The 25,624-nt window shown below is 38.3% G+C and overlaps 1 protein-coding gene across 1 annotated transcript; it reads left to right on the top strand.

The window, feature by feature from the left end:
• Positions 1–1,328: 1,328 nt before the first annotated feature.
• Positions 1,329–25,624, top strand: LOC121441744 (vomeronasal type-2 receptor 116-like). The gene is made up of 5 exons (XM_041643027.1): positions 1,329–2,120; positions 12,264–12,491; positions 17,372–17,495; positions 19,669–19,671; positions 24,720–25,624. Exons 1-5 carry the CDS (start codon positions 1,395–1,397, stop codon positions 25,622–25,624), a joined length of 1,986 nt encoding a protein of 661 aa, XP_041498961.1. The 5' UTR covers positions 1,329–1,394.

A 25,624-nucleotide genomic window follows, 5' to 3' on the forward strand; every position in this document is an offset into this window, starting at 1 on the left:
AGGCGAGTCTAGTCTACAACAAAACATCATTCAAAACCATGGAATCCATTCATTATTTATGGCCTAAATGTGCATTAATACTGTCCATATACACAGATGCATACAGACATACATCTTTACAAAATACATCTCTGGTATTTGAATACATTTAAAAATATATCTTAAAAAAGATTTTATTTCTGAAAAAGATAAACAAGAAACAAAAAGATGAAGATGGGTAGGATGGAATATGTTAAGTATATCGCCCACTGATTATAACTAATTGTAAGCAGAAGAGCCAAATATTGTTCATACTACTTTACACTCATCAGACATTTTGACTGCCTTAGCCAATTCAGTTAATTTCACAGAAAATACAGTAAATTCAATGGTTCACACATCATGTGCATCTTTCTTGTTCAATAATTTAAATATTAAATCATGACCAGTTTTACTCTTTGGTCAAAGTCTGTGGCCTTATCTTTACCTTTTGAGCACGCACTCAAAAAACAGAGATGGACAAGGTTTTCTGTGAAAGATGACGATGGCACATTTTCTTTACTGGAGATGCATTCTCATAAAATTTTAAAGTTTTTCAAGCTTCCAGTTTCTTATGTCATCTGAACATCACAACACAGAAGATTGATTTCAAACATTGGGGGTGGTTGGGAATATCGTTCAGTACAGATAGTCCTTGTATTCTTTGCACATGATTTTCTGTAGGTCTTTGTCCCATTAAACACTGTATCGTTTTACAGAACACCAAAGGAAAATTATCAGTTTGTATTGGCTTTAATTTTTTCCGTGGATGAAGTCAACAGGGACCCTGATCTTTTACCAAATATGTCTTTACAATTTGAAATTTTGTCAAGGGGGTGTAAGACTATACAACAGTATCGCAGTTGCCTTCAATATTATCATACTCACCATATTCAAGATACTGATTATATGTATCCTAATTATCACTGTAAGAAATTGAAGACCTGTATAGTTATGATTACAGGACCAAACTCGGTAGTATCTTCTATGGATGGGAAAGTCATGGACAGCTTCCTTCCTCAGCAGGTAAGCTTTTGTGTGGTGTGAGTTTGCAAGAAATCCTGTCTCCCTTGTTGCCATTCTCAGGTGCTAAGAAAAATGTGAGAAGGAGAGGCCTACACTTATTTCAAACTGTTTAGTCCTTGGGTACTATTCAGACACTTTAGGGGACTTCTGTATTTACAGTTTATAATTTAGATGAGGGAAGATGTAACAGAAAGAGGGTGTTTTAGAACTCTTTGCCGAAAAGTGTGTTTAACAAGTCTTTAGCAGTGCATGCTACCTCATGCTACTCTGTTTCCTAGTTCCTTCAGCTTACCTACGGACCCTTCCATCCTATCCTGAGTGATCATGTACAATTTCCTTTTCTGTATCAAATGGCCCCTGAGGACACATCTCTACCTCTGGCCATGGTCTCCCTCATACTTCACTTCAGCTGGAACTGGATTGGGCTGACCATCTCAGACAATGATCAGGGTATCCAATTTTTCTCATATTTGAGAAAAGAGATGGAAAAAAATATACTCTGCTTTGCCTTTGTGAACATGATTCCGCTCAACATTCATTTGTACATGTCAAGAGCTGAAGTGTATTATAACCAAATCTTGACGTCATCCTCAAATGTTGTTATCATTTATGGTGAAACAGATAGTACTCTATCTGTCAGCTTTAGAATATGGACATCTCAAGGTTTACAGAGAATCTGGGTCACCACCTCGCAGTTTGATGTCACTACAAGTAAGAGTGACTCCTTGCCTGAATTGTTCCATGGGACTCTAGCATTTGCACACCACCATGCTGAGATTTCTGGTTTTAAAAATTTTATCCAGACAGTGAACCCTCTCAAATACTCAGATGAATACCTGGCAGGGCTGGAGTGGATGAACTTTAACTGTGGGATCTCGGCTTCTATGTGTAAGACACTGAGGAACTGCTCATCCAACAGCTCACTGGAATGGCTGATTGCACAGACATTCGACATGGCTTTTAGTGATGACAGCTATGACATATACAATGCTGTGTATACTATGGCCCATGTCTACCATGAGATGCTACTTCAGCCAATGGGCAATCAGGAAGTACACTTGCCTAACTGCCTGAAGGTGATATTTCTATTTGATAGTATTCATTGTTTTCTATATCAGTCTTTATTACAGTCTCAGCTGTCCCATTCTAGTGGGTTAGGATATATTTCCCCATTTGGAAAGATTTTTGAACATTTTTTCCTCTTGAGGAAGTAAATTTAGAGGTTTGGAAAATCTCAAATGCAAACGTTGTGGGGTGGGAGACACAATTTCTCAATGAAAACCCGTGATTCTGTTATAGAGCACCTGACTATCTTCACCCCTGTTATAATACTGGAAGCATAGGAATCTTCTTCATTAATCCTGTCCATGATAAAAAGATGAGCTTTTGTTCTTTAATTGTCAGATATGTTGTAATTAGTGTAGGGCATCATTTGCACAGGTGTTCTAAACTGATTCTGTCCCAACTCGGGGCTCTGGAAAACTCAAGTGTATGTGAATGGATGCTTCTTATAGTGGATGGGTGGATGATTGTAGGTTTCTCTGTTCTTTCTGGGTATGTTGATTGGATGTTAAATATGTGTTTATATCTATCTGCATATCAGCCTGTCTTGATAAGTGAGAATAAATTGGTTTTGTGTTTCTCTATGGGTGGGTTTCTGTGTGTCTCTCTCTGTTGCGGTAGGTCCTTCCACTCCTCCAGCCAATAGCCGCTGAGATACCAGCCCATTGGGGCATGGTCTTTCTCTTTAAAAAAGTGGCCACTTCCCTCCTTTCTCTCTCTTACTTCCTGCTCCGCTTCTGGTGACTAGACTCCCTTCCTGATTGCGCAGAGGGCTGTTGTCTGGGATGGTGTTCTGTAAGTTTTTTCCCCTTTAAATAAATAACCATTCTATTAATCATAATTCCAAACTGGTGTGGGATTGTTTGTGACTTACGCCTTCACCTTCATCTGGCACCCAACGTTTGGTTTTAGGACCCCCCCTTCCCCTTCTCAGCTGCCTGCCGCCAGCTCGGCTTGGTGTGAGCCCTCCCTCCCTCAGCCATGGCCTGTGCCTTGCGGCCTGTGCCTTTTGTGTGGAGCCAGCAGTTTAACATAAATTATCAAGCAGTATCTTTTCTTGCTGCAGTTTTTTATATTTTCCCTTTAGACACCTCAGATTGACTTCAAGTCCCCACGCACCCTATCGTTTGCCTCCCCACGTGGATTTAAACTCCACAGGCCCGTGTAGTTTGCTCTTTTCTGAGTCGTTGTTAAATCTCCCTTGCAAGCGCAGCGCTTGAGTGGCGCGAACCAGAGCACAAGCAGTTGCCAAAAGCTGCAACCCCTCGGGGCGACTCTGTCATGTGGAGGCATAAGTGGCTTCCAGGTTGCTCTTCTCTACCCCTCGATTCTGGGTTTCTGGTTCCGTCTATGGAATTGATTTAATTACATTTACTTTGTTAAGAAACTCGCATTTTCTAGTTTTTAACATCAACTAAGGCAGACACTGAAACAGGACCCCGTTTTCATCGTGACTCGGCAACAGCGCCACCTGCTGGATAATAGGTAATATGGCAGTTTTTGTTTCTAATGCAAATTTTACTGCTTTGTTTACTAATACAACGGATTACATCATACAAGGTTTATATGATTATGGGGATAACATAATTTGCTTGTTACTAGGTTTCAGTTTTCTTTTGCATATTCTATCATTAAGGAAGAATATGGTACTCTTAAGAATGATAGAATCTTTACAGACTAATAATGAACAGAAGAATATGGCACTCCTAAGAACGATAGAATCTTTACAAACTAATAATGAACAACTAATTGACAGGATTAAAATTATTGAAAATCAGAGGTTATCTGAACAAGTGGATACTATAATAGACAAAATTGCCTCCATATCCAAGGGTACTAGAAAGTTACCTGAAAGGATTCAGGCTGTTGAATTTGACGTTCAGACGTTATCACAAAGTTTTGATAAGGTAACAGACAGAATGTACCTCCAAGATGGGAATCTACATGATATACAAGAAAAGTTTAAGGAGGACATGTCATCTTTGAAGGAAAAAATTAAAGCTTTGGAATCACAAGTGCAGAATGGGGACCAAAAAATTGATACCTCAGTGAAATCACTAGTAACATATACAGGTCAGGAGATTCAGGATATAAGAGAGACAATGATAAAAAGATTTTAAAAGATTGAAGAAATTGTTGGAGCTGGTGAACAGAGTAAGGAGGCACAAGGACAGGATACAATGCCGCCACCAGCTATTAGAACTGGCTTATCCAGGGTCTTAGCGACATACCCTATGCTTAATTCTGACAAAGCGTCAACTTCTAAAGGCTCAAAGGGAGTCAAAAAAGGTAGATGGACGCCAATAGCAATGAATGATTTGAAAGAAATTAAGCAAGCTATTGTTAATTTTGGCTTGCACTCTGCATATGTTAGGGAAATGATAAGGACTTGGGCTTCTAATGCTAGAGCTAAACCCCCATGATTTACATCAGTTAGTGTCTGCAGTTTTAGAAAATGTACGTTCCTTGATGTTTGGAATCTATTTCAGAGAAGAATCCAAACATATGGAACAGCAAGGAAGAGCAAAAGGTGTGGAGGTTTCCCAAGATCAAATTCTTGGTGCAGGAGAATATGCTGATCCACAGGTTCAAGCTCTTTATGATGAAGAAGTACTGTGTCTATGTCACCAAGCAGCTTTAAATGCTTGGAATAGGATACAAGATCCAGCAAAAAGGGTTGAATCATATATCAGGATTAGGCAGGGACAGAGAGAACCCTTTATTGAGTTTTTGCAAAGATTAATGAAGGCTCTGGACATAGGGGTAACAGACCCAGAAGCTAGATGAATACTCCTTGAATCTCTAGCTTTTGAGAATGCAAACATAGATTGCAAAAGATAATTGGGCCTTTAAAGTCTAGATCGGCAACTATGGATGAATGGATTCAGCATATGATGAATGTTGAGATGTTTAGCTATAATGATGAACCTTGGGTAAGAGAAGCGATTTCCAAAGCAATGAGGAGACATCAAACTGCCAGGTGTTTTAATTGTGGTAAAATAGGACATCTGAAAAGGGATTGCAGGCAAAGAATTTCGAGGAATAATATCTCCTCTGGGAATGACAAAAATAGGAGACCTCGGCCTTCAAGTATATGTAGGAGATGCTTTGAAGGCCAGCATTGGTCCAACAAATGCAGGTCAACAACAGACAGACAGGGCAACCTGATATCGTCAGGAAACTCCTTGAGGGGCCACTTGCAGGCCCCCAAAGCCAACAGTGGCCCAGTCATTCCCAGTCACAGTGGAGAATATGCCTCACCAAGAAAATTAAAAGCTCCAATTTCTGCTGTAAAAAGTAATACTGGTCTAAATGATGAACTACACGTGGAGGATGAGACAAAAAACCCAGTAGGACAGAGTAAACGTATATTTCGGCAGACTTCTATTAACGATCAAAGTCCAAAGCTAAGAGGCTGTATAAATGGCACTTTTATTGAAGGCTTATTAGACACAGGTGTGGATGTAAGTATCATCACTCCAGAATCTTGGCATCTGAATTGGCCTCTTCAAGAGGTAGACATTCAGTTCCTGGGAATTGGAACCCTATCTTGTGTAAAACAAAGCACAAGATGGGTTGAATGCATAGGGCCTGAAGGGCAAATAGGAAAACTAAGGCCATATATAGCCAATATTGCAATAAATTTATGGGGCCATGACCTGCTACAGCAATGGAATACCCAGATTAACATTCCTGTAGTTCCAGGAACTCATAATTCTGGGAAAGATATGATGAGGTATTATGAAAAAAGGTCACCAATCATTCAGGCTGTACAAGAAAATACACCAAATACCAAACCTTTAGAGGTACCAACAGCCCTACCTTTAAAATGGCTAACTGAGAAGCCAATATGGATCAAACAGTGGCCTCTAGCTAAAGATAAATTACAGGCATTGGAACAGCTGGTGCAAGAGCAACTAGATGCTCACCATATTGAAGAATCAACCAGCCCTTGGAATTCTCCTGTGTTTGTGGTAAAAAAGAAATCTGGTAAATGGAGAATGGTGACAGATTTAAGAGCTGTCAACAAGGTAATTCAACCTATGGGCCCACTACAATCTGGAATTCCTTTGTCTTCTCTATTACCAGAAGGATGGCCTCTTATAGTTATTGATTTGAAAGATTGTTTTTTCACTATACCGTTACAAGAAAATGATAGAGAAAAAATTGCCTTCACAGTGCCTACTTATAATAATTCTCAGCCTAATAATATCAATGGACTATCCTCCCACAGGGTATGCTCAATAGTCCTACATTGTGCCAATATTTTGTAAGTAAGCCATTGGAAATAATTCATAAACAATTCCCCAAGTCCATCATTTATCATTACATGGATGACATCTTGTTATCTGATTCAAATAAAGATAGTTTAGAAAGGATGTTTGAAGAAGTAAAGAAAGTCTTGCCTAGGTGGGGATTACAAATTGCCCCTGAAAAGATTCAAAGAGGAAACTCTATTAATTACCTAGGTTTCAGAATAGGGTTAGAGAAAATTAAAACGCAAAAGGCACAAATTAGAAGAGACTGGTTAAAGACTCTTAATGACTTCCAAAGATTGTTAGGAGACATTTCCAGTTTACAACCAGCTATTAGGATAACACCTGATCTAATAGTTCATTTAAATAAAACCTTAGATGGTGATAAAGATTTGAATAGTCCAAGACAACTGACAGCCAAAGCAGAAAAGGAACTGACAATGATTGAGGAAAAATTACAGGAGGCACATGTGGATAGGGTGAACCCAAATCTTAGCTGCATCCTAGTCATATTGCCTTCCAGAATTTCTCCTACAGGGATTCTAATGCAGAGGGAAGATATTATTTTAGAGTGGATATTTATACCTAATAAGCCAAGTAAAAAATTAAAAACTTATGTGGAAAAAGTCTCTGAATTAATTATAAAAGGTAAGCTGAGACTTCGTCAACTAGCAGGTATAGACTCAGCAGAAATTATAGTGCCTTTTACTACTAAAGAAATAAAAAAGTTATGGGAAGACAATGAATCATGGCAAAGAGCTTGTGCTAATTTTTTGGGAGAAATTAATAGCAACTATCCCAAAAGTGGTAGACTTAACCTCATAAAGAGGACTTCTTAGCCGGGCGATGGTGGTGCACGCCTTTAATCCCAGCAATCGGGAGGCAGTGGCCGGCAGATCTCTGTGAGTTCAAGACCAGCCTGGTCTACAGAGCTTGTTCCAGGACAGGCTTCAAAGCCACAGAGAAACCCTGTCTCGAAAAACCAAAAAAAAAAAAAGAGAGAGAGAACTTCTTAGATTCTTCCTAGAATGCTCCAATAACTGGAGGCCATACATTCTATACTGATGCAAATAAATCAGGGAAAGCAGGTTACAAGTCAGATGAATTGAGTAAGGTGGAACAAAGCCCTTATAATTCTGTCCGGAATGCAGAATTATATGCCATTCTTATGGTGCTAAGGGATTTTAAAGAACCTCTTAATATAGTTACAGATTCACAATATGCAGAAAGAGTTATCTTGCATATTGAAACCGCTGAATTTATACCAGATGACACAGAGTTGACTTCATTATTTATCCAGGTACAAGACATAAACAGGAACAGGCTTTTTCCGATGTACATAACACATGTCCGGTCCCATACAAGTCTGCCTGGTCCTCTAGCACAAGGCAACACTGAGATTGATCAATTATTGATTGGAAGCGTGTTGCAGGCCTCAGAATTTCATAAAAAGCATCACGTCAGTAGTAAAGGCCTAAAGAAAGAATTTTCCATTACATGGCAACAAGCTAAGAACATTATAAAGAGATGTCCTACTTATTCTTTCTATAATCAAACACCGTTGCCTGCAGGGAGTAACCCAAAGGGTACTAAGAGAAATGAAATCTGGCAGATGGATGTGTTCTGCTTTATGGAAGTTGGTAAATTAAAATATGTACACCACACCATAGACAAGTATTCAGGTTTTCAATGGGCTACTGCCCAGAGCTCAGAAAAGGCTGATTCAGTAATCACACATTTATTGGAAGTTATGGCCATCATGGGTACACCTACACAAATAAAGACAGATAATGGTCCAGCATATGTATCTAAGAAAATGAAACGCTTTTTTGATTATTATAATATAAAACATATTACAGGTATACCAAATAATCCTACAGGTCAGACAGTTATAGAAAGATCAAATCGTACTATAAAGGACATGCTGAACAAACAGAAAGGGACAGAAAATACCCCCAGAAATAGATTTCATAATGCTTTATTAACCTTGAATTTTCTTAACGCTAATGAGAAAGGAACGACAGCAGCAGAAAGACATTGGATAATGGAAAGTCTGCTGAACTAAATCAACCAATTTATTTCAAAGATGAGCTGACCTCTCAATGGAAGCCAGGAGATGTGCTACATTGGGGAAGGGGTTTTGCTCTTGTTTTCATAGGGGAAGAAAAATTGTGGATACCATCAAAATTAATAAAGTTTCGATTTAAAGAGGAGAAACCTCTTGGAAAGGAGAAATGACAGCTCATCCACAATGATGATATTCAAACAGGTGGTAAGAAAAACATATAGTACGGGGGCAGGGTTCTCTTCTTATCTCTGCAGGAAAACACTCATCTTCAAAGAATTCAAGGGACCCTGGTTGTTTGAATACTGACAGATGGAAACTATTTACAACCCAATAAGAATGGGCAAGAAAATCAAACAGGTCTCATAAGTAAAATTATTCTACTCTTATATTTAAATATGTATTAATGTTCATTTATTTATTAATATATTGAGCTGGTTTTGAAGTTGGACTATGGCTCAGACCCTCTCCAATTCCAAGCCTGTTGGTAAGAGAAAAACCCAGAGTTTCTGGAGTTTCTGTCTCATGTCAAGAGCCATGATATGGGACAGAAAGAAATATGAGTTTAGAAAACATCTTTGCTTTTCTTCATATCTATCATAGTTTTCATCAAATATATCTATCATGCCTTTCATTGAATATATATATATATATATATATATATATATATATATATCTGTATGATTAATGTTTAAGTTTTTCACAATGAACAATGAGTTTCTCCTGCAGTGATATTTGAAGTTTCCAGGAAAAAGATGGGGCCCCATAACAACAACTCCACCTGGTTGATATAACATCATGATACTGATAGCACTACTAGAAGACCTGTTTTGGGTACCAGCTGCACAAGACAGTTCCAACTTGGTTAGCTGTAATGGTGCACATCTTGTACAACATTCTGGCCAGACCTCCACAAAATACTCAGAGACTATTTGCAATTTTAAAAGACATTGATCTTGAAATTTAACTATTATTTTACTTTCACAGGATCTCCCAGAAAGAACAGAAAGAATGTCACCCCCATGATGGCTGGAAGTAATTCTAGAGGACGACATCCCCTCTCCCAGTAAAGTTTGCCCTTGGTTTAGGGACATCATTTAGGGGTTGATTATAATTAGTATATGATTGAGGGTTGGGGGAGGAATTTTATAAGCTCAGGGATCATTTGGAAAAAAAAGAGGGATAATGAGATAATAGATTGGTACTTGTTGGTACTTGTGAGTTATTGTTTTGAGACAAATATATTGGTATCGATTTTTTTTTGGTTTTTTGAGACAGGGTTTCTCTGTGGTTTTGGAGCCTGTCCTGGAACTAACTCTTGTAGACCAGGGTAGTCTCAAACTCACAGAGATCCACCTGCCTCTGCCTCCCGAGTGCTGGGATTAAAGGTGTGTGACACCACCACCCGGTGGTATCGATTCTTATATAGATACAAAGTTAAATTAAATTGACTATTGTATGCATGCATGTTTCTACCTCTGTTTAAAACATTTTTTTATGTATTGACATATATTGTATTGATATGTGTTGTATATATTTACCATATTGCAGTATACATTTCTACCTCTGATTAAGATACTTATATATTGTTTGTGTATTGATATATATGTACCATATTACAATGTATATTTGTACATTGTTTATATTTGGAGGTCAATATCCTCTGATGGAAAAAGGTCATTGGCTAATAAAGAAACTACCTTGGCCGATTTTATTGGTTAGAACATAGGTAGGTGGAGTAAACAGAACAGAATGCTGGGAGGAAGAGGAAGTGAGCTCAGACTCCACAGCTCTCCTCTCGGGGACAGATGCCTCAGAGAGACGCCATGCTCCCGGCTCCTGGGCAGACACATGCGATGAAGCTCCGACCCAGGATGGACGTAGGCTAGAATCTTCACGGTAAGCGCACCTAGCTGTGCTACATAGAATATTAGAAATGGGCTAGTCCAGGTGTGAGAGTTAGTCTAGAAGAGGCTAGATAGAAATGGGCCAAGCAGTGTTTAAATGAATACAGTTTGTGTGTTGTTATTTCGGGCGTAAGCTAGCAGGTGGCTGGGGTGTTGGGGATGCAGCCCCACCACCCCACTACTACAATCCTCATTTGTTACACAGTTGTTTATTATCTTAGTCTTTAAGTTAGATAGATATTGAGAATTATATAGATCAATAGTCATCTAAGTTTGTCATTTAAAATTAGACTAATCAGGTTCTTTAGATACATAGAGATTATACTCAGTATAAATAGATAATCTTCAACCTCTTCAAAGAGCTGCAGAAAATGGTCTTTAATCTAATTCAGAGCTTCGTGATAGTGAGATACAATTGCTCCTGGCAGCACCGAACTATTCCCGAGAGAATGTTGAGCACCAAAGACACTCCACCTGGAGCCTTTCTTTTTGGCAGAACTGGCCTTTGGGCAAAGAAATGCCCATACCTCAACCACTGACAGAGATACAGAGCGTGCATCAATGGATTAAACAGGACTGTCATATCCTGCCAAGACAGGGTAAGATAGTTTTGAAAAGTTGCTTGCTTTAGAAAATGGTATGTCAGTTGTGTTAGGCCTTAGCCAAAGTTGGTTGCTTCAACGCTGCAAACGTGACTTTGGGTGATTGCCCAGGTAGCTAGTTGTCTCTGTGATTTGTTGCATGTTTTGGAAATTGTTTTACTGAACTTCCTAATTACCCAGGTAACATTATTTCCCTCCTCAGATCTTCGATGGGATTGAAGACTATATAAATGCAGTTACTTTTCTCTCATGACTTGGCCAAGTTAATATTATACAAGACCTAAGCTAGTTAGAATAGGATATTTGTAATTATTGTATATAATTTCGTAGTAGGTTTAGATCTCTCTTACTTCACCAAAAGGGGGACGTCCTTCCACTCCTCCAGCCAAAAGCCGCTGAGATACCAGCCCACTGGGGCATGGTCTCTCTCTTTAAAAAAGCGGCCACTTCCCTCCTTTCTCTCTCTTACTTCCTGCTCCACTTCTGGCCTGATTGCGCAGAGAGCTGTTGTCTGGCATGGTGTTCTGTAGGTTTTTTCTCCTTTAAAGAAATAACTGTTCTATTAATAATAATTCCAAACTGGTGTGGGATTGTTTGTGACTTACGCCTTCACCTTTATCTCCCTATGTGTATTTGTCAGTGCATGTGTCTACAAGTGCCAAAATGTGTGATTTGTCTGTTTTTGGTTTTTGTGGTTGTGCTTGCACTTGTGCGTATTTGTGTTACTGTGTATGAGCATGTTTTGGTGAATGTGTTGTACATATGTGTATCTGTGTCTCTGTTCTTCTGTATGTGTTTCTGTCTGTCTTTGCATTTGAGGATAAATTTGTCTGTGTCAATGTCTCCCTGCATGACTGTTTATATCTGTGTATGTCTCCTTGTGCATATTTATCTATGATTTTGTGAGCATGTTTATAGGCCTGTGTTTGTTTTTGTGGTTTCTCTTTCTCTGTGTGTGAGTGCAGAAGTCTGTCTCTGTGTGTCTCTATATTCATATTCTTTCTTGGGTTCAGGTGTATGTATGTGTAAATAGTATGTGCCTGTATTATGTATGTATCTATGTATGAATATGAGTCTGTATGTATGTGCTTATGAATATTTAATACTTACCATTGCTGTCTTCATGTATTTCTGTGCTTATGTTTGCTAGTTCCTCTGAAAAAAATAAAATTTTAGGACCGTTATTATATTTCCATTTACCTACTTGCTTTCATTTGGATTTCTCACCTGGAGACATTCAAGAAAGTTGCATTAAAGATGAAATCAGAATATATTTTCTGACTTTAAGGAAGGGTACATTCACTAAAGAATGCTGCCTGTCTTTCAGATGTACTCCTTACTTAGGAAGACCCACTTCACTAATCCAGTTGGGGACAGAGTGAATATGAACCAGAAAGAAAAATTGCAGCCAGAGTATGACATTTTCCAGATTTGGAATTTCCCACATGGTCTTGGACTTAAGGTGAAGATAGGAATGTTTAGCCCATATTTCCCACATGGTCAACAGCTCCATTTATATGAAGACGCTCTAGAGTGGGCCACAGGAAGTAGACAGGTAGGTCTGACGTGATGTGCTCATTTACATTACACTGCAGGAACACTGTCACGTGGTCCACTTGTGCTTACATGTAACTTAGTAAAAAAAGATTGTCACTTTAGGAGTCATTTTTTAGCCTCCTGCAAAATGTTTCTTCTTTTTACTTTCTTGATGTGACATTTTATGAATTGTTTCAGGATTTCATACATGTAAACTGTGATTTTTATCATACCAGAACATGTTTCAAGCTTTTAAAATAAATAGCAACCTGGTGGTTACCACTATTAACTTTTATTTCCTGCAATTGAGAGCAATTCTGCTGGTCCCATTCTGATAACTACAAAGTGGTTTTCCTCTTTTCTGCTGAACCTCTGACACAGATGCTGAGAGACCGAGGCTAATTGTAAGAGATGAGTAAAATAAACATATGCCAATCATTCATTTTTATTATATAATTTGCGTTAAGCATTTTTGCCAACAGGTTCTAAATTGCGAATCCATCTAGCCCTGCATTGCCATAACATCTTTTGACCCATTTAGAAACCTTATGAATTGTAATCTTGTTTTATCTTTCTGTCTTTTTCTTTTCTGTTGGTATAAGTTTTATCGGCATGTAGTCTGTGCAGTACTGGAATGTGTGGTGCATATGTATGTCAGAAAAATGTTTTTGATTTCCACGAAACCGGAGACAACTTGGTTCTACACAGGGTGAACTACAAATGAATCTTGCATCTGCTCATGAGGAGCAATTGTTATTGACAGCTGAGCCATGTCTCTAGCACTGAAGCTTATACTGTAAAAGAAATTTCTCACTAGAGGAACATTTCTTGATCCCATGAATTCTTTCATAGTTCACCCAAAACAAACAAGTGTGTATCTAGTTTCCTTATCTCTTTGTGTGGAGGTATTAGTAGTAAAGAAATTTGCTTTTGAAAATTTATAAATGATATATTCTTCTATGGGTTCTATGTATGTTATAGATAAGAATTCTCATGAAGGTGATTTTAAGATATCTCAATCAAACTCCCAAACTACAAAGTGGCTAGAACTTTAAAGGAGTTGACTTCAAGAGAGACTTCAAGCTTCATCTGAAGTTATATCTCAGGTTGCCCAGGTAGTATGAGATCTACAGTTAATATCCTTTCTCAGAGTGATGAGGAGAGTCATTGTCAGGGAAAAGGACATTTGATCTGGAGGGTTAACTACTGAACTACATGTCCATTCGGAGAGCAGCAATGGAGTTTCACATGTGTTGGAAGTTAGCCTCCCTTGAGCATTAGGAAAAGATCCACTGCAGGAATCCAGAGGATTACGAACTATGCAACCAGGGCTATACTCCTAGATATGCAAATTTCAATACACAAACAAGTGAAGAAACTATGAAGACATCCATGCAACAAATATTAGAGTCAGAAGTTTAAACAAGAGTGTGTTCAATGATATACTGAACAAAAACTTCAAAGATGACATTGAAAGTCAAACAACCGCCAAACAAAGCAAGGAGTTCACAAAACTTGCACACAATATGGAACTGTGTGAGCATATGACAGATACATCCCGAAAGGTACAAAATAATAAAAAAATTCAAACTAAAATATGGAAAGGAAAGACAAATGAAATCATTTAGAAATATCAGTGAAAAGTCTCACCAACAGAATACTTCAAGATGATGACAGGGTGGCAAGTCTCAAAGACCAGGCTGAAAATAGAGATCTGAAACTATGATGAAGATAAAAATAAGAAAAAAATAAAAGATGTGTGAGACCAAGAGGATAAAATTAAAGTGTCCAATTTTTAACCTATTGCCAGAAGAGAAGGATACACCATAAGCATCATCAACAGTATATCCAATAATATGTAACAGTGACTTTCCAGAATACTGTGGGACATGTGGCTATCTAGAAACAGGAGGCATTTAAATACAAACCACATTATATCAGAAGAGAACCTTCCCCTGATATAGTTTACTTTGAATTCAAAATAACAGAACTCAGGAGGCAGAGGCAGGTGGATCTCTGTGAGTTCTAGGCCAGCCTGGTCTACAAGAGCTAGTGCCACGACAGGCTCCAAAGCTACAGAGAAAACCTGTCTCGAAAAACTAAAAAATAAAAAAAAAACGAACAAGACAAAGAGAAGTTGAAGGCTTCAGGGAAGAAGTGCATTTCATAGAAATTCCCCACCTGGATTATAGTAGATTTTTTCATGAACCCTCTGAATTGAAGCAGTTAGATTCATAACTACCAAACCCCAAATACTCTACCCAACAAAGTTCTCTGTCATAAATGAAGGAGACTGTGTGGCCTCCTCTTGAGTATCAAGTTGACAGTATTTAGAATTCAATGAAACCCAAATATGCAGAGCAAAACTGAAAGGGATTTTTGCTTAATGTGAAGTGGGACGATCCACTTCTTATGCATATCTTATCTTTGAGATAGGAAATAAACACCTTACAAAGAGGAGGAATGATGCATGCCTTTAATCACAGAACTCTTGAGGCACAGGTAGGTCGATCTCTGAAGTGGGGGACAACCTGGTCTCCACAGTGAAATCCAGGACAGCCAGGGTGAAAGATAAACTTTGTAGTTAAAAACAAAACAAAAAATAAAGGAAAAGAAGTATGATATATAGAAAGGAAGGCCAACGGACTGAAAGAGAGACAGAGACAGAGACCGAGAGAGACAAAGAGAACCTGCTATTAATTGAGATCTTTTAAGTGTGGAAAGTAGTTTTTTATCTGGATTTTCAGTTGGGAAGACACAACTTTAATCCAGATCATTTCATTTAGGAAAATCCACCACTTATCCTGGATACACCCTTTGCTGGAATCACATATAAGGAAATAAAAAAGAAAACATTTGTTCTTTGTCTGCTTGTTCCCAAGTTCATTATTTCACTGGCATTAAGGGTATTTCTTTGGGATTCCAGTGTGTAATGGAGATCAGCTGAGGCATTAAGCCTCATGGACTGAAAAGTTGTTGGATTCTTGAACTTTCCATTCATATCCAGCAATTATTGGGTTAGCAAGATCACAAGACATTCTAATAAATTGCATATGTGTATATATAGAGGAGAGAGCCAGAGATGGAGACAGAAACAGAGACAGTTTTGTTCTGTAAGTTTGTTACTCCTAAAACCCGTAACTAATACAGAGAGAGAGAGAGAGAGCAAAATTCAGTGATGAACACAAATTATTGGAATTCACAACCATTCTAACACTATTATGGAAGACGCCTGAAGAACTAATAGAACCTCAAAAATAAGATAAACACAAGTGATCAAAGTATATAAAGACAGTACTAGAACTCCATACAGATAAACAACTATTAAAAGTATCAAGTATTGCAATAACAACAATGAGCAATTACAATTAGTTAATAATTATCAATACCAATTTACTGTTAATCTTCCCATTCTCTAGTCAAAATACATAAACATCAAGATTGGCAATAACCCTTCCATAACCCATTAAGTAAATATCCAACCTCATTTTGCAAAAAAGAAAATTAAACAAAAAAAGCACAAAACCTCAACAAGACAACAGAAATATCTGCTCCTCTGGTAAAGATGACTACATTTCAGAGATACAAGTTTGGTTCAACATATACAGATGTAAACGTGGCACATATACAGACTCATGGATACAACTAGAGGATCATCCAAATATGTGCAGAAAGTGCACATAATAATATCAGCATTCATTCAGAATGAAAATAAAAAAAAACAGACACAAAAGAAAGATCACATCTTGACTAAATCAGGTTTTCTTTTGATTAATTAATATTTTCCAGCCCAATCACTTTAAAAATGATTTCTGTGGCAAAGCATTTGACAACATTATCCTACATGAAGAGAAACTCAAGAATTTCCATTAAAATCCTAAGTTAGGTCAGTTGTATGTTGAGGTACATATATTAATCAAAACTTTTGGGAGGCAGAGACAGTTAAAACCCTGTCTTTTTATGGCAAGTCTGGCCTACATAGCAAGTCCAAGACAGCTAAAAATGCATTTTATTTTAAACTTTAAGAAATCATTCAATTAATTTCAAGTTATTTAACTTTTATCCATGTTCTGCAGTGTCTGCAGCCTGTGTCAGGCACTTTGTTCTCAGGAAACACTCCACCTTTTAGCTCAGTGCACATCAGCTCAGCACTTCATCACTAGAAATGTGTCAGTCTCTGCCTTTTTTCTATTTTTTTTATACTATGTCATGTTTTGCAGGATGATTTTAGTGAAGTTCATGTGTGCTATCTCAGATTTGATTTCTCCATTCGTCCCAGCTTGCTATGCTATTGCTGTGGTTAAACAGACCATAAGCAAACTGAGAAGGGGAGGTTGGTTTGACTCATGGGTTAGAGTTGAGGGAAGACAAGGCAGGAATCTGAAAACTGCAACTAAAGTACAGATCCTGAAGGAGCACTGCTTACGGGCTTCTTCCACTTGAATTCTCATACAGCCTGCCTAGGGACAGAACTGCCCACAGTGGACTGAGCATCCTACATCAAATACCAATGAGTAAAATGTTTTGCAGTTATGGTTACAGGTTAATAAAATGGAATGAATTTTTTGGTTAAGGTTCCCTCTATATTTTAAATATACTTTGTGTCAAGTTGCAAAAATTAATTTAAAAAATTCTTTGCATGCTCTGTCATGTTTATTTGTCCAGAGTGAACAACTCATTCTTCTTCCTAAATTTCCAGCAATGTGACACTATCAATTTTATATTAAATTGTTTCTACACTTTCACATAAATTGGCATTCTATAATATGCTAAGTGAAATATGGTCACTCTTTGGTATATATAATATAAAATTATTGATATTTTATCAAGGTAATTTATAGTAGTTATATAATGAATAGGCAGATCTCCTGATAACATCATTTGTCTAATTTTCCTCAGATGCCACCCTCTGTGTGCAGTGCTGATTGTGGTCCTGGATTCAGAAAGTTCAGGCAGGAGGGAATGGTAGCCTGCTGTTTTGATTGCAGTCCTTGCCCAGAAAATGAAATTTCTAATGAGACAAGTGAGTATTTCCTGCCAAGATAAACCCTTCACATTGATCATCCTCTCTAACATACACACGGATGATCAAAGGGTCTAAAATCTGCTACACAGATAGAATATACCCCTTTCCTAAGTTAGATTTATTGGAATGTGATCACTATCAATGCCCCTTTAAGTCACACTGTTTGCTATGACATACATCTTTGACTCACTGAAAATTCATGGCATATGTCAGTTTCTCAAAGAAACAGTTTTGATATCCAAACTGCAGTGTGAGAGAAATCTGAACAAGGTCCTTCCTAGTGATTGTATAAAATAAAAGTCTTTAAAGCATATTAATGGCCAATAATATGGCAAAGTAATTAATTCCCTTGCTACTACAGCTAATTATGAGTTCAACCCCAGGACTCATGTAATAAATAGAGGTAATGAACTCCTAGAAACTGTCTTCTGACTGTTGCGGGAGATTGCATGTTCATCCCAACTGCCCAGACTTGAAATAATTACATAGAAACTGTATTCATTCAATCACTAATTGGCCCATTACGTTTAGCTTCTAATTGAGTGACTCTTACATAATAATTTAACCTATTTCTATTTATATGTAGAATATAAATACCATTATTATAAATATAAAGCCATATTTATATGGCCGTGGCTTACTGGGTAAAGTTTTCAACCATCTGTCCCTAGCAGCATCTCCATGGCTTCTCTCTCCTTCTGCTTCCTTTCTCCCAGCATTCTGCCTCGCTTTACCTGCCTACCTCTATTCCCTGCACAGGCCCAAAGCAGTCCTTCATTCATTATACAATCAAAGCAACACATAAACAGAAGGACCTCGCCAACCCTCTGCACTCTATGCACTCAGACATACAAGATACACCAAAGTAATAAACAACATCTAATGAATTGGCTTTAAATGAAAAAAATCATAAGAGTAAATGGCATTTACTGTGCTATCACCCTTACTTGAGTATTCTTCTGTTATTGTCCTCATGGTGCTAGATCTGTATCTATTTCCCCCTTGAGTACGCTCTGGGTCTGTATCTCACAGAAAAGGAAGAAGGAAGGAGCTTGTCTGTTCACAAATTGATGGCATCAAGATGTCTGGCTTTTTTTATGCTAAATATGTAGAGAGGATTCTACCCTCAGTGATAGAGTTACTGCTCCTCTTCTACATTTGTTTTCATTGTTATTTATTTGCTAGCTTGTTTTAAGTAAGCTCATAAGATGGTGGGTGTTTTTTCATTTATTTATTTCATACACCAACGATAGTTTCTCCTTCCTCCTCTTTTTTCAATCCCTTCTTTCCCCCACATCCACTCCTGTCTCCATTCAGATATGATAAGGCCTTCCATGGAAGCCAACAAAGCCTGGCATGCCAAGTTAAGGCAGAAACTAGACCTTTCCTTTTTTATTGGACAATCCATCCCACTACAGGGAATATGTTCCAAAAGGCCAGTTCATGTGCCAGGAATAGATCCTGGCTCCACTGCTAGGAATCCCATAAACAGACCAGCCTACACAACAGTTAGACACATGCAGAGTGCCTAGGAGAGTCCTATGCTAGCTCCCTAGGTGTTGGTACAGATTCCATGAACTCCCTTGAGCTCAGGTCAGTTATTTCTGTGGGTTTCCCTGTCATGATCTTTATCCTCCCCTGTTGACTGAGGTTTCTGTCCTGCCAAGTTCCCTCAGTCATTAATTCCCAAAGAAACACACAGAGGTCTACATTAGTTATTAACCTATTGTCTCAGTATCTAATGCTCTTCTTATTAACTAATTCTTATAACTTATATTAACCCATTATTCTTGTCTATGTTAGCCATGTTTCTTAGTGCCTTTTTTCGGCCAGACAGTCACATCTTGCTTGCTCTGCACCATGTTACAACTGCAGACTGAGAATTCCTTCTTCCCTGAATTCTTGTTGCTGTGCCTCACCTACACTTCCTGCCTGGCTACTGGCCAATCAGTGTTTATTTAAAATAAAATTGACAGGGTACAGACCATTGACCCACAACACTTCCCTTGCTCATATAATCCCTCCTCCCTATCTTCACTTGGTTTCTGTACACTGCCATTTTGTCTCACTGACAGTCTCCTGCCACCAACCAACCCAGCTTGTGGGACATGGGTGCTGGAAGACCAGGTGGGATATGATTTGGTGGTGACAAACAGAAACAAACACAGAGGCGGTTTGAATCTGAGTGTTTTTATTGTATATATTTCAGTTAGTAAATCTTGAATAGTTTCTTACATATTTTTGATTGTTTTTTTCTGATTTTCTTAAGGGATTTGCTAATGTCTTCCAAATTTTTTATCTGTCTTTTCCTCCATTTTGTGAGGTAATGTCTCATTTCTGCTTTAAGAGTCTCAAACATTCCAATGAAGTTATTTTTTAGGTCCTTTTCTTCTGCTTCATCTGTCTTGCTGTTGAAGGGTCTCTGGATTTTACTGGCGTGTTGTGCTTTATGGTGGTACATGTGCCCTCACCTTGTCTACTCATCTTTTATTCTAAATAGTATGGTTTGGGCTGTCTGTGACTCTGGTCATTAACCTAGGTGCCAGTGGATCCAAGGCTCAGATGGTTGTTCCTTGTGGGACATTCATTACCATGGGTCTAGTTACCCCATTGGTCACTCCGTGTTCCTGGAGGTCACTCAGCGCTTCTGGGGTTATCCCCTCTCCCATGGATTTTGCTGTCTCAGGCTTGTTCTGGCTTAGGCTGACAACTCAGACCTGTTTCTGTAAATGTTCCTGGTCTGGATCTGCTTCTGCAAAGGACCCTGGCTCAGGGTTTGTCCTGCAAAGGTCTCTGGTTTCTGTTTACCCCTCCAGAGATTCCAGACTTGGGTGTGCCTGGACCCACAGAGGACCTGTCTCAGGCCTACTCCCTCAGAGATCCCAGACTCACACACAGACATGCAGGGGTTCTGTCTACTCCCTGGAAGGTCCCAGATTTATGCCTGATTCTGCAGTGGTCTCTGGCTCTGCCCTACTTGGTCAGTGGTTGCTCCCCTGTACCTGCTCCTGTGGAGTTTGCCGTCTCAGCTCTGCTCTGACCCAGGTTGCTGGCTCAATTCTGCCTCTGCAAACGTCCCTGGTCTAGATCAACTCCTCTACCAAGGCTGGGACACCATAAACTAAGATGAGCTTACTTAATTCTATTCCTGAAAATTTTTATACATGTCTCTCTTTTGCTAGTTCCACTCCCTATATGCAGCTTTCCATGGCATGTATCTCACAGGTTGGGAATCTCAACATCCTATCATCTCAAAATACAAATGTGACTTCATCTTCACAGATTCACTCAATGAACTCTCACAAGATCTTCACTGAGTTTCTGACTCTGGAAAGTGATGCATTGAAAAAGGGGTCACATGCAAACAGTAACTGTTTTTACAGTGTAACATGTTGTGTTTTCCCAGCTTGCCAAAGCTCTCAGTTCATCATCTCCCTGCAGTAGAATCTTCACCACAGCACTAGGTCTTCCAAATTCTTTCTGTAGCCACTTACTGCTATGAACTTTCCTCTTAGTTTATACTTTCCTAGTTTCCCATTAGTTTTGGTATGTTGTGGATTCATTTTCATTGGATGCTAGGATGTCTTTAATTTCTTTCTATATTTTTTCCTTGACCCAGTGATGGTTCAGTTGGAAGCATTTCCATGAGTTTGTACATTTTTTTTTGGCTTGTATTGCTGCTGAACTCTAACTTTAACCCATACTTGTTCCATATAATACAAGGAGTTATTCAAATTTCTTTGTATCTGTTGAGATTCTATTCATGACCAAGTGTGTGTCAATTTTAGATAAGTTTCCATGAGGTGCTGAAAAAAAGTACATTCTTTTGTGTTTTGGTAAAAATATTTCACAGTAGTCTCATAAGTCCCTTTGAGTCTGATGTGTGATTTAAGCTTTAGTAATGTTTCTTTTAAAATGTTGGCACTCTTGTATTTAGGGAATAGTTGTTCAGAATTAAGACTTCATCTTGATGGATTTTCCTGTGATGAATATAAACTGTTCTTCTCCATTTCTTGTCAGTAATTTTACTTTGAAGGTTCTTTTTATTTTTTTATTTTTTTTTATTTTAGATATTAGGATAGTTTTACCACCTTGTTTCTTTGATTCATTTGATTGGAAATTTTGTTCCCAACCTTTTACTCTGAGGTAATGTCTGTCTTTGAGGTTGAGGTGTATTTCTTGTAACCCACAGAAGCATAGATTCTGGTTTCAAATCCATTCTGTTAGCCTATCTCTTTTTATTGGGAAATTGAGTTCATTGATACTATGAAGTGTTAATGATCACCAAGAATTATTCTTGGTGGTTTTTCGGTCTTGGTGGTGTTAGTGTTTGAATTTCCCTTCTTTTGAGTTTTGCTGTTTTGAGTTATTTATTATCTGTGTTTTCATGGATTTAGCAAGCTTCCATGGGTTGGAATTTTTATTATAGCATTTCTGTATTGCTGGGTTTGTGGATGGGTAATGTTTAAATCTCATTTTGTCTTGAAATACATTGCTTTTTTTTTGTCTATGGTGATTGAGTGTTTTTCTGGGCATAGTATTCTGCACTAGCATCTGTGTTCCCTTATTGTCTGTAAAACATCAGTCCAGGACTTTCTAGCTTGTAGGGTCTCCTTTGAGAAGTCAGGTGTTATTCTGATAGATCTGCCTTTATATGTTTATTGGCCTTTTTCATCTGCAGCTCTTAAAATTCTTTCTTCATGGTTGTAGGATAAAGAGGCAGCTTTATCTCCATAACCACATTTTTCTGTTTTTAAATAAACATATGTAAGTCAGAAAAAAAATTCTTTCTTCATTCTGTTTGCTTAGTGTTTGATTATTATGGGGTGAGGGGACCGTTTTTTGGTCTAGCCAATTTGGTATTATGTAAGCTTCTAGTACCTTCATACACATGCCCTTCTTTAGGTTGGGATTTTTTTTTATTTTGTTAAATATATTTTCTGTGTCTCTGAACTGAGATTCTTCTCCTTCTATCCTGATTATGCTTAGGGTTGGTCTTTTCATTGTGCCACAGATTTCCTGGATATTATGATTGGAATTGATTGTATTTAACATTTCCTCTGACTTATGAATCTATTTCCTCCATTGTATCTTTAACATCTGTGATTGTCTCTTCCATCTCTTGTATTCTGTCCATAATGTTTGAATCAGTAGTTCCTGTTCACTTAGCCATATTTTTCATTTCCTGAATTCCATCAGTTTATGTTTTGTATATAGTTCTATTTCAATTTTCAAGTCTTGAACTGTTTCCTTTACCTATTTGACTGTTTGTTCTTAGCTTTATTTGTTTTTTTTAAGGGATTTATTGATTTCTCCCAATACTTTCTTTATCCTTTTTTTGATTTCTTAAGGGAATTTTTTTATTTCCCCTTTAAGAGCCACTACCATTTTTCTAAAGTTATTTTGAAGACTGTTTTCTTGCATTTCAGCTGTATTGGAATGCTCAGGTCTTACTGTTGAAGGAAATACTGAGATCAATAGCATTTACATAATGCTCTTTCGCTTGTTGAATGTATTCTTGTGTTGGCATTTACTCATCTGTTTTTCTAACAGGTGTGGGTCATGGCAGTGCCTAAGTAGTCTGTTCTTCCATCTAGTATGGCTCCTGTCTATGCATGATCTTCAACTGCTGAGTTTGCACTTGTACTTATGCAGTCTTCTAAGGTTACATGGGATTACTGGCCAAGGAGAGAATATTCAGGTGCCTGCTTGCTGCCTGTGGCTGGGCCAGGACAGCAGAGGAATGGACTTCTGTCTTCCTAGAATTCTCCTGGTGTCATTGACCTTCCTTTACTTCCTGTCTGGTTGTCCCACCTATAATTCCTGCCTGGCTACTGGCCAATTGACATTTATTTAAAATATAATTGACAGAATACAAACCATTGTTTCACATCAAGGGTGGGGATGCAGCCTGGAGGCAGATCTCTCAACTGCTTGCCACTCATGGGAACTGCCATGTTGCTGCTTGTTATGAAACATACTGAGGAATAGAGCATCCTTACTACCAGATGAGGACACAGCTAAGGGCAAACTTATTTAATTTATTTCATTTTGTTTGCATTTTCCAACATCAAAATTATATTTATATAACCTTCCTTTCTCATTTCCCCCTCCTACTTACACCATATAAACCCAACTGACCTCATATTCACCATCTCTTTTGATACTTTACATGTAAGCACATAAAATTAGTGATTCTGGAAGGACTGTAGCCATCCCAAGCATGGCAGGTATATCTCTAACAAACCCTGTCCTTCTCTCATATTCCATTTGCCTTTCTATAAACCATTAGATTACTATGGTTGCTTGAATAAAATTTGCCCCCATGACATCATGGGGAGTGATCCTATTAGGTTATTTGGTCTCTTTGGAGAAGATATGGTATTATTGGATGAAGTGTTACACTGTGGAGGCAGAGTATGAGGTTTCACATATGCTTAAGAAACACACAGTGAGTCTGTTTACTTCCTGTTACCAATGGATAAAAACAGAATTCAAAGCCCCTTCTATAACTCCAGGTCCATCTGCATACAACCATATCCCAACATGATGATAATAAACTGAACTTATGACTATAGGACACCCAATTAAATGTTTTTCTTTAAAAGAGTTGCCATGGTCATCATTTCTCTTCAAAGCAATATGAAACCTAAGACAATTACATTCTCAAAGCTAGTCACCAAGATCTATTGCCTTAATCATCCACTTCCTCCACCTGAGATTGACTATCATTGTCCAGATATCAAAATGTGAGGTCAAGCTAACAAAAATCCTTCATGACTGTCCTAATTAACATGATAATCCAATTTAACACTTTATCCTAAAATCAGGGAACCCTTTTACCTTTATAAATTACCTGTTTCTACTCTAATCAGAGAAAGATTTGTCTTCTTGGCCCAAATATCCACTCCTTCTCTCCTTTGTTCTGTTCCCTTCTCCCTCATTCTCTATCTCCTGTCTTTCTACCAAAACTATCTTTCAATATAACATGACAAATGATGACATTAACACGCATTTAATAGAAAAAGTAGTGATTGTTTGGATTCATTCCATGAAGAGATAAGGAATGAGTATTGTTAAACGGAAGTATTGCTATGCAGCATTATTCAATGTCCTCCTCAGCACAAGTGCAGATATTGCAATGCTCATTTCAACACATAATTATTAAAATGTAAAGAAAAATGCTCAGGATTCACTAATCATAGTTTTTTTCTCCATCAGATGTGGATCAGTGTGTAAAGTGTCCAGAGGACCAGTATGCCAATGCAGAACACATCCATTGCATTGACAAAACTGTGAGCTTTCTGGCCTATGAAGACCCCTTGGGGATGGCTCTGACCTTAATGGCCTTGTGCTTCACTGCCTTCACATCTGTGGTTCTTGGGATCTTCATAAAGCACCATGACACTCCACTTGTGAAGGCCAATAACCGGAATCTCAGCTACAGCTTGCTCGTCTCACTCATCTTTTGTTTCCTGTGTCCCTTGCTCTTTATTGGCCATCCCAATGCAGCTAAGTGCATCCTGCAGCAAATCACATTTGGAGTAGTATTCAGTGTGGCTGTTTCTACTGTGTTGGCCAAAACAGTGACTGTGCTTCTGGCTTTCAAAGTCACAATACCCGGAAGAAGGATGAGGTCCTACCTGATTCCAAGGGCATCCGATTTCATCATTGTCATCTGTACCCTCATCCAAATTATTCTCTGTGCAATTTGGCTGAGAGTTTCTCCTCCATTTATTGAAATTGATGCCAAGAGTGAACACAGTCACATCATTATTGTATGTAGCAAGGGCTCAATGATTGCATTTCATTGTGTCTTGGGATACCATGGCTCCCTTGCATTAGGGAGCTTCATTGTGGCTTTCTTGGCCAGGAATCTCCCTGACACATTCAATGAAGCCAAGTTGCTGACATTCAGCATGCTGGTGTTCTGCAGTGTCTGGGTCACCTTTCTTCCTGTCTACCATAGCACCAAGGGCAAGGTCATGGTGGCTGTGGAGGTCTTTTCCATCTTGGCCTCTGGTGCAGGCTTGCTGGGGTGTATCTTTATCCCCAAGTGCTATATAATTTTGTTAAGACCAGAAAGAAATTCTCTTAAAAAGTTAAAGGAGAAAGCATCTTCCTGA

This window comes from Microtus oregoni, unplaced genomic scaffold, assembly GCF_018167655.1.
Source record: "Microtus oregoni isolate MIOR12 unplaced genomic scaffold, Mior012 000081F_ref0000091, whole genome shotgun sequence".
NCBI classification, from domain to species: Eukaryota; Metazoa; Chordata; class Mammalia; order Rodentia; family Cricetidae; genus Microtus; species Microtus oregoni.

Bases quoted from the DNA above. Each gene is read 5' to 3' on its own strand.
- LOC121441744 (XM_041643027.1), top strand. From the start codon at position 1,395: ATGGCCCCTGAGGACACATCTCTACCTCTGGCCATGGTCTCCCTCATA. The intron at 2,121-12,263 runs GTGATATTTCTA...CCTGTCTTTCAG, and splicing joins ACTTGCCTAACTGCCTGAAG to ATGTACTCCTTACTTAGGAA. The intron at 12,492-17,371 runs GTAGGTCTGACG...AATTTTCCTCAG, and splicing joins GGGCCACAGGAAGTAGACAG to ATGCCACCCTCTGTGTGCAG.